The sequence below is a fragment of the Notolepis coatsorum genome, assembly GCF_963971535.1.
Source record: "Notolepis coatsorum genome assembly, chromosome: 4".
Lineage (NCBI taxonomy): Eukaryota > Metazoa > Chordata > Actinopteri > Aulopiformes > Paralepididae > Notolepis > Notolepis coatsorum.
The window spans coordinates 16351231-16361388 of NC_140168.1; the positions used below are offsets into that span (position 1 = coordinate 16351231).

The 10158-nt window shown below is 42.8% G+C and overlaps 1 protein-coding gene across 2 annotated transcripts in view; it reads right to left on the minus strand.

Moving 5' to 3' along the window:
- Window positions 1–9787, minus strand: part of LOC311226864 (uncharacterized protein) — a 29088-nt gene extending 19301 nt beyond the window's left edge. For both annotated transcript variants that reach the window (XM_084312289.1, XM_084312290.1), the window contains exons 1-4: window positions 9735–9787; window positions 5411–5492; window positions 5011–5272; window positions 2528–2696 (exon numbers count right to left, since the gene is read on the minus strand). In XM_084312289.1, coding sequence (XP_084168415.1) covers window positions 2528–2696; window positions 5011–5272; window positions 5411–5420 — 441 coding nt within the window. In that variant the 5' untranslated portion in view covers window positions 5421–5492; window positions 9735–9787. The remainder of the gene's footprint in view (window positions 1–2527; window positions 2697–5010; window positions 5273–5410; window positions 5493–9734) is intronic.
- Window positions 9788–10158: the final 371 nt, after the last annotated feature.

Sequence of the window (10158 nt, forward strand, 5' to 3'; positions counted from 1 at the left end):
TGGAGGTGGGCTTCCCACTCAAAGACTCTAGTCACCCAAACAACTGCCTCTTTGCACTGCTGCAGTCAGGCAAGCGCTACCGGAGTCTCATGGCCAGTACAGAGAGACTCAAAAGGAGCTTCTATCCCCAGGCCATCAGGATGCTCAATGACTCTATGCAACACCAATCCATCCATCTACATTCATATGCACACACTCACTTTAAACACTCACATTAACAGCTGCATTCTGTACTTTGTTTGCATTTTGTACTTTAGTTTGTATATTTTGTATAGTGTTTGGTCTTGTTCTTTTTACTGTATGAAGCACAATCTCAGGGGGCTCATACAAAACCAAGCATTTCATTGTAATGTACACATGTACCTTATGTAATATGTGTGACAGATGATTTCCATTTATTTTATTTTATCCAAAAGATAAATAGAGATATATATTTTTTTTTGCAGTCAGGCCACTGAACTTAGAAGCAGGCCAGGACAGTGTTTCTAGTTGCAGCAGCGCAATAGTTAGATAACCTAGGTGGGGAACAACCAGGAGATCACTGCAACTCACACAAGTTGGAGAACTATCTCTCTCTCTCTCTTGCTCTCACACACACACACACAAAAGGAGCCGCATGTGATTGGTGGAGGCGGGACCCTTACAAAAAACTGTTGTTGCTAATCATTGACACATGCTAGCCTGTAATAATCCCCCCCAGAAAAATCTACTTTGCATTTGATATATTGCAAATATATGCCATCACACACACTGGCATTTAAAGGGTTCGAATTATACAATTAATATGTGGTGTTATGATCAGGGCTGAAGTTGAATAAAAGATTGTATTATTTTCAATCTGACATTACAAAAAAACTGAAAATCCATCTAAATCAGTGTTGTTGCTAATCATACATGTTAGCCTGTTTTTTTAACAATAATTTGTGATGCCATCACAAACACTGGTATTTAAAGGGTACAAATAAAAAAAATGCCTGCACCAGAATGCAGGAAATGAAGTCTTTGTAACAAGAAATGTCCTGGTGGGGGACCCCCTGCTTAAAAAGTGGCCTGACTGGGGCTATATTTTGCACTATATTTCCTGGCCTGAATGATTTCCCCAGTCTGGCCCTGGTTAAAAGCCTCCAATGCTTATTAGTGTGTGTGCGTTTGAACGTGTGCATGTTTCAACCATACATTTCCATTTATAAAAAAAATAAATAAAAAAAAATGAAATTAATTATTATTATTATTAATTTTGTTACCTCCTATAATAGTGGGGGTCGCGGCTCTCTGACACCGTTATTTTTGGGTCGCGGCCTGAAAAGTTTGGGAACCCCTGAGCTAAATGACTATATGTAAAATACCGATTGTTCAATTAATAAACTGTATGCCTCACTGTGTGGAAGAGACTGGTGAAGGATCTCGATGGTTTTTCAATGTATATAATGTATATATTGGGAGAGATGACAGCATCTAAAGGTGCCAGGTCAGAGAGGTAGTGCATGGTGGTGGAGGCGGTCAGAGAGAGGCAATGTATTTAGCAGCAGACTAAGATAGAGCCTAGTTCATGCCGAGGTCGTTTCAGCACATAACTGATAGGACTGCGAGCAGGCAGAATGGAGAGATAGAAAAGTGGGTGACATCCATAGAACAGACGTCTAGTGTGTGTTTAAAGGTGAACAGCAGTTGCCATGACAGCGCGTCACATGGCCACAAGAAGAGGGGCGGGGCCTGTCATTTGCTATGCCGAGATGATAACGATGATGATGAATATTGTAAATGTGAGTTTCCTTCCGGGTGTAAGTTAGATCTAGACACAAAGCTGACACGAGCGGACGTGATATCAGAGACTTCCATCCCTCCCTCACCCTCGCCGGTGGGGGAGGGGAGATGACACATCATCATTAGCTTCGGCTAACGGGAGAAAGGTTTTGGCTAACGACAAGGCCTCAGCCACCATTGGACTAAACAGCAGAAGAGACGATAGAATAATGAATTTAGTGTTCCATCAAAGACTTCTCAAGGACAATACGAAATGGATAACATCCGAGGCTTTTGTTTATGTAATAAACAACGATTCCGAGAAAGGTACTACAGTGTCGAATACTTATGGTTACGGATTACATTAAAGGGGAATGACAAAGATTGTACAGCCAGTATGAGAAGACAGAGAGAAATAAACACAACGCAGAAACTACACAACGACAACGATGGAGAGGTGATACTGGCTGATTGATCCAAATCTAACACTGGGATCATTCTTTTGTGCAAGGCAACATCAGGCTTGACTTAAAACATTACTTTCCTAACTTAGTGAAACTAAATGTAAAAAATTAACACAGATAAAAATGTACTGAATTGTTATTTCTTATTTTATTTCTTATTATATTAAAAAATAATAAGAAGAAATCCCGATATATATATATATATATATATATATAAATTATTAACGATACCCAATCCAGCTATTTTAGTGATATCGGGGCCGATATCCGATATCAATATCGAATCGGTGCATCCCCAACAGCATGCGTCCAGATGTTACCTCGTCTTTCTCGCGGGGGGGCAGTAGGTGGAGAGGCTCTACGGCGCTCTCCAGGCTGGAGCCGGTGGCCTCGTGGCGCAGCCCCTCGAGCTTGTTCCAGTCCAGCCCCGGCTTCTCTCCCCCTCCAGAGCTGCTGCTGCCGCCGCACTGCGGCTGGGCCAGGGTCAACCTCGTAGGGGTGGACGGTATACACGGTATGAATTTGCGCTACGGTATGGATTTTGACTAATTGATTTGATTTGATTTTTATTTAGTACATACAATTTATACAAAAGTATAAAAACAAGGGGTACAAGGATAACATGTGAAAGTCTGTCGACTTGTTTCCAACATGGTCCCAAGAAGAATACAATAAATCACAAAGAAAGAGTTAAGAAGATAAGATAGATACAACAAGTAGATAAAATAGACAACACAATTTTCTGAAAGAGCCTCATTACAGCATGTCATGTTCCTGTTCTTCAAGAGTGGTGGCCAAGCACTCACTGCAACCTACTGTTGCAGATGTCACTTCACACCCCTCTTGAAGACAGCAATAGTGGGGGAGATTTGGATGGCCCTGGGCAGAGAGTTCCACAGCCGGCAGGCTGTAGACAGAAAGCCATTCTGTGAATAGGAACCCTTTATAGGCTCATAAACTGAGAGCTGTCCAGACCGTAACTGTCGTCCGTGGACCTGGCCACGCAGGACAATGCGAGAGCATAAATAACTGGGGGCAGATCCATTTAACATTTTATACATATGTCCCAGTTTCAGAAAGGAGACCCTCTGCTCCACAGGGAGCCATCCCACCTCATTGAAGTGACATGGCTCAATATGGGTTCGAGGTGGCAGATTTAGGACCAATCGTATGGTCTTATTTTGGCTGGTTTGTAGCCTGTGTTTACTTTCCACTGTAACACCACTATACCAGTACGTACATGCATAATCATATTGGCTGAGGATCATGCAGTTGGCAAGCAATTTCCTAGTTTCCAGTGATAAGAACCTCTTTTTTCTGTGCAAAAATGTCACCCTTGTGTTAACTTTTTTGATCACCTTCAGGGCCATTGTTTTCCCTGAGAGTGTTTGGTCGAGGTCTGCACCTAGGTATTTAACACAGTCTCTAGACTCGACACTGAAGCCATTACAGCTGATCTCAAGTTGGGAGCATTCCTTTGATTTATGTTTTGAGCTGAATAGAATTGACTCAGTTTTTCCAAGGTGAATCGATAATCTGTTGTCAACTAACCATTTGTGAAGGCTTTCCAGCTCCCTACTGAGACCGGCTTGAATTTCTGCTGTGTCATCTCCAGACACCAGAAGTGCTGAGTCGTCAGCATACAGTAGGAGTCTGCAGGATACTGCAGACACCATGTCATTAACATATAGTGAAAAGAGCAATGGAGCAAGGATGCTGCCTTGCGGCACCCCACATGTTATTTCATTATATGAAGATGCCACACCATTTATGTTCACAACCTGGGTCCTCCCAGTCAAGTACGACCTGAACCATCTCACCGACCCATCGTCCATCCCACAGGCTTTGAGCTTCTCAAGCAGGATCTGATGGTCAACAGTATCAAACGCTTTCTGCAGGTCAATCAGAACCATGCCAGTTCGTTTGCCATAGTCCATCTGGGTTCGTATATGGTCAGTGAGATCAATCAGGCAAGCATCCGTAGAATACCCAGGCCGAAAGCCAGACTGGAATTGATAAAGGAGATCTGTCTGTTTAAGAAAATCTGATATTTGATTAAATATGACCTTCTCAAGAACTTTGGAGATGACGCTGAAAATAGAAACTGGACGATAGTTTCCCTCGTTTGTCCTATCTACTTTTTTGTGTAGTGGAACCACTCTGGCACATTTTAAGTCGTCGGGTACGATACCCTGTTTCAGTGTTTCAGTGATAGGTTGATGATATGTGTCAGAGGTTCACTAATCTGGTTTGCTCCGTCTTTGATAAAACACACTGGTAAGCCGTCTATTCCAGTAGCTTTGTCCTTGCCTAGGGTATTGATCGTTTTTTTCTACCAGAGCCATGTCCACTGGTTGTAATTTGAAGAAATCCTGTGCAACCTTATCTGAATAATAATTAAATACTATACCTTGTAGTTGTGTTGGAGTTTTATTGTGTTCGAGTTGTTTGAGGGAAAGAAACCTCCTGTCCTGCTGCAGTTTTTATTTTCACTTTGTGCCGCTTGATTTTATTGTATTTCATGAAAAATGTTTTTCAGAGATGGAAGTAACTTGAGAAAAGGTTTAGCATTTTTCTATTGCAGTTTTGCACAATAAATGTTCTTAAAATACCTCTGTACTATGTGAAATATGTCCTAGTAATACAAGAGTACAGTAATAGCTGCCATACCAGTGTGTTACCCCTTCAGAAGCATTTATATAGACATTTTAAGATAAATGAATATACCGTGAAATATACCGTTACCGCCTATGCTTCAAATTATACGGTGATATACATTTAAGACCATACCGTCCAGCTCTACCTGTAGGTGGAGCCATTGGTCCTCTTGTTTAAGACCTCGAGGAGGGTGCCGTCCTCGACGCAGAGACGCAGCTGTTTCGAGGCCGTCTCGCGGTCCAGCCCGTGGGACATGGACACGGCGTTGCAGACGCGCTCCTCGGACGGCCCAAGCCTTTGCTTCTTCAGCTGTATAATGGCCTCCAGGATCCATTGGGTGTACATCGGGTCGGGTTGGCCTGTTTCACCACCATCGCCATGGTCTGAGGGGGCCCTCTGTTCCATCTCTACAGTAAATGAACCAGCTTTCAATGCAACCTGTCACTGTGAAATATGTCCCATGTTGAAATAGGTTTTTTCATTCAGTAGTTTGGGGGGGGGGGGGGGCAGCGTTTTCTGAAGATTACGGGACAAGTGTTTCCCACCTCTTTCCATCCGTTCTCCCTCTCCTGGCCTTCTCAGGTCTGGGGCGGAACGGACACCTCACCCCCCAGGGAGCAGCCGGGTCTGGGGCGGAACGGACATGTGAAAATAATATGAATCCCTACCCACCTTCAAAACCACCCTCAAAGAGCACCTACGGGAGGCTGCCATTCGAAACTGGCACCTGTAAATGTCCAATGCCCCCCACCCACCCAACCCCCTCCTAATGTACAGTTTCCTCCCCCTCGAATGTATATAGTTTCTTGTTAGGATCTCTGGTAAACAGTACTATTTGTATATCTTGTATGTCATAAATGTAACAGTACTGTATCTGTATGTCATGTATGTCGTAAATGTCATGATATATATCTGTATATCTGTATGTTTATTTCCTTTCCTTTATTTATTCTCGAGATTACAATTGAAGTCACCCTCATTTTCAATGTCGTAGAGACTTTACAGACATTTCAATGCACACATTTCTACAATATAACAATAATAAATATGAATAACTATCGTATCTATATAGTACTCTTCACAAATGGACCGCAGTCCACGACAGCAATTCGTATAAAATGAACATAGGCATAAGATCAGCACACAAATTGACAAAATAAAAATCGCATACATAATAGGCATAAAAGACAATAAAAGTAGTGCACTGCAATGTAAACGCGCAGACTTAATTAAGAATAGGCATAAAATAATTACAATAGTACAATGTCGCTCGAAGGCATGAGAACCCCCCCGAACACCCGACACATCAATCCTTACCACATCCCCGTCCAAGACGCACCCCCTGATAAAGCACGCCATGCTTGCACCTCATGGTACCAAAGCACCTCAAAGGCGCTAAAAACAAGATTACAAACATCTCAAAACAAACTGGTCAGACTACTGCTTGACCTTACTCCTAGAACCCACCTCACCCCTGCCCACTTTGACAACCTAGGATGGTTAGGATCTATGGGTAACAGTACTGTATATTTGCATATCGTATATGTCACAAATGTAACAGTACTATACCTGTTGTATGTTGTGTATGTCCCTATGCCATATAAATGTCATGATGTCATGTATGTCATATATGTTATGATGAATTGAAAATGGGGGACCCTGATGTAAACAAGACGAAAGTCTTTCTCTGGTCTGCATCCCCTTAACACTTTCAGTGCCCACTGCCCACGCAGTCAAACCGAGTACAAGCCCCGAAGCCCCGCCCAGACGTTGGGCTTGCGGCTCGAGTAGCCTCCAGCTGCATCCCCGGAGAATCCGCTCACTGGCAACTTCCGCCAGCCACAGGACGCGCCTGCCAGTCACAGGACGCGCGCTGATTCGCGGAAAGTACGGAAGTAGGCGTGTTCGAGATTGATTTCGGCTCGCCTCGAAAATAGACTAGAGTAGCCGAGTGCAGCCGGGGGAGGAGTCAGAACGTCGGACATTTCAGATTTGACTACAGCCTGCTCGTCTAGTCTCGCATGGCAGATACGCATTCACGTCACCACCACACAGACATACACACCTGTCCAGCTCATTATAATGCGATGGCCGCGTGCACATTAGATTAGATTCAAATGTACAGCACACCATATAATACTGCTATAGTGGAATATACTATTCATAATCCATAATGTATACCATCTTGTTGCGCGCTCCTCGCCACCGCAGCGCGCACGCACACACACACACAATATATATACAGTATTGACTATTGAGGCAAAACAGACGACGTGTGTGTGTGTGTGTGCGGGATACAGTATCAGATCAGCTGCTGCATCGTTAATGAACTATAGATTTATATGGAATTCTTTAATCTATCTAGCGATTGGGTTAACTGAGAGCCAGATTGCTTAGAGGAGTACTGTATAGAGCGGTAATGCTCAGATTGCTCATTGAGTCATGACTATAAATGCAAAACAGAGATGGGACGTGCGCTTGCACACGCACGCACACAGCCACTTTACGTTTATAGCCGATTTTAGAATGGCTCTTCAGCATGAAGTTAAATCAACTATCCAGTTTATTTTATAGTGTAATTTGGCTACTTGAGAGAGTGAGAGAGAGAGATTCATGTTACGCGCAACTTGCGGAGTACGCACTGAGTCCGTTGTCATTCAATATGAATTGAAAATGGGGGACCCTGATGTAAACAAGACAAACGTCTTTCTCTGGTTTCTCTGAGCCGTACTGTATTGTGTACCCATTCTGCAATCTGTTAAATAAAGTTTTCATTCATTCATTCATTCATTCATTCATTCAGTCTCAGTAGGCCTGCCACGATAACACATTTTGCTGGGCGATTAATTGCCCCCGAAAATATCGCGATAAGCGATATTATTGCGACCGGTTAGAGAATTTTTTTTGAGAAATTTATTTCCCAAAACTTTTATTTTGAAGCCCACCGCTCCGTCTTTTCCGATTTTAGACTTTTATTTTGAAGCCCACCGACCGGACCGGAAGTATTGTTGTGATTATCCTAAGCAGAACATATGAGCCGACAACTTGTCTCGTCCGGTTGTTTTTGAGCTAATAACAAATGTTGAGATTGTTGGTGAACAACTAACTTTAGGTAGTTTTAACGTTAGCTACTAACGTTAGATGCAGCTACTACAGGCAATCAACGATGAGGAGGAAGCGTCAAAGCAGTATATAATAGAATAGCTGTGGTGCGTAAGCACTGCAGCACGACTCGAAACTACCGGAGTGTTATAATAAATTAATTCATGTTTAACTTGTCCCCGTGTCCAGTCCTTTGACTAGCCCCACCCGTTCATTGTAAACAATGATTCATGTAATTGTATTAACGTTATTCTGTGTTGTACTTGTAGCTATGATATACGTTGTATTTCGTTTGTTAGGTATTTAGCTAATGTTGTTAGCATGGAATGAGAATCAAAGCTCTATCTTTCATCTTTATTTAGCAGTCCAGTTTCTCCGGGCAGTAGCGAGTAACTACTTGGGTCTAAAAATAGCTAACGTTACACTACAAATAATGCTACTTGGTTAAAAGGAGCAACACTATTGAGAAATGTAGTTAAGCTGTGGCGTTGCCCCACGGAGCTCCCGTGCTGTACTCTAGTAACGTCAGCGGTCCGCCTCCCAACACGGACAGTGACTGACAAGCGGCACTGGTTCCGCCTCATTAAAACAAACGCGCAAATAGCAATTAATCGCGCCCGTCAAAATCATTGCATTCATTTTAATTATCGCAGCAATTAATCGATTTATTGCTTATCGCGGCAGGCCTAAGTCTCAGAATGGATTTGGTAGAGAGAGAGAAAAAAAATTGTCATTCCTATGTTGTGGCATTTTACAAGTAATCTGTGGCATCACTGATTGTAATGAACCAAAGGAGAATATCAATTCTATTTTTTTGTATGTCATCTTTGACTGTGAATAACACCATGCTAAAAAAATACCCATTCTGCAATCTGTTAATAAAGTTTTCAATCAATTCCAGGCCGCGACCCTCTCTCCAACCGTATTGTACCCATTCTGCAATCTGTTAATAAAGTTTTCAATCAATCACTCTCTACAACCACACGTCTGAATTCCAGGCCACGACCCTCTCTCCAACCGTATTGTACCCATTCTGCAATCTGTTAATAAAGTTTTCAATCAATCATATATGTCATATATGTTATGATGAATTGAAAATGGGGGACCCTGATGTAAACAAGTCGAAAGTCTTTCTCTGGTCTGCATCCCCTTAACAATTGTATGTATTGAGCTGTACTGTACTGTACCCATTCTGCAATCTGTTAATAAACGTTTCAATCAATCAATCAATCAATCACTCTCTACAACCGCACGTCTCAACCGTGCTTGGTCAAGGGGGAGGGGCGTACTTCGAGATACTTCCGTACTTTCCGCGAATCAGCGCGCGTCCTGTGGCTGGCGGAAGTTGCCAGTGAGCGGATTCTCCGGGGATGCAGCTGGATGAATGAATGATGAATGAATGAAAACTTTATTAACAGATTGCAGAATGGGTACAGTGCAGTACAGCTCAATACATACAATTGTTAAGGGGATGCAGACCAGAGAAAGACTTTCGTCTTGTTTCCACCAGGGTCCCCCATTTCCAATTCATCGTAAGGACCCTATTGTGCGCAATGTGCGGCTCTGCAGATATCCCCTATTGATCGTTCGACGCAGCTGTTAATCAAGACAAGAGCTAGTAGGCTATATTACTTTCCTCCCACCCAAAGGCAGCAACAACAACTACAAGCCGACAAAGCGACTGACCTGCGGCCGGTTTCTTGAACTAAACACGCGCAGGCAGTCTATAATATAATAATATATGTAGAAAAAGGTAAATAGTAATACCATTCACGTGCGTGCTTCTTCTCCGGCTTTGTATGTTATGTTTTGTTGCATTACCGCCACATGAGTTTTAATAAGACCCGCCTGGTTCCCGACACACTTCCGGTCTTCTTCTTCTTTTACTTTCCAGCAGACTAGATGCCCGTTATCGTATTGCTGCCTCTCATTGTTTGGGCTCAAATACTGAGGTGCAGGCCAGTAGAGAAGATGAATCACTGCTTTCTTTCACCACTTAATATTGGGGGACCCTGATGTAAACAAGACAAACGTCTTTCTCTGGTCTGCAACCCCTTAACAATTGTGTGTATTGAACCGTACTGTATTGTACGGTCCATTCTGCAATCTGTTAAATAAAGTTTTCATTCATTCATGTCCACTGGTCCCAATCTCCTCCCCATCATATGTATGTATTATCATATGTATATAT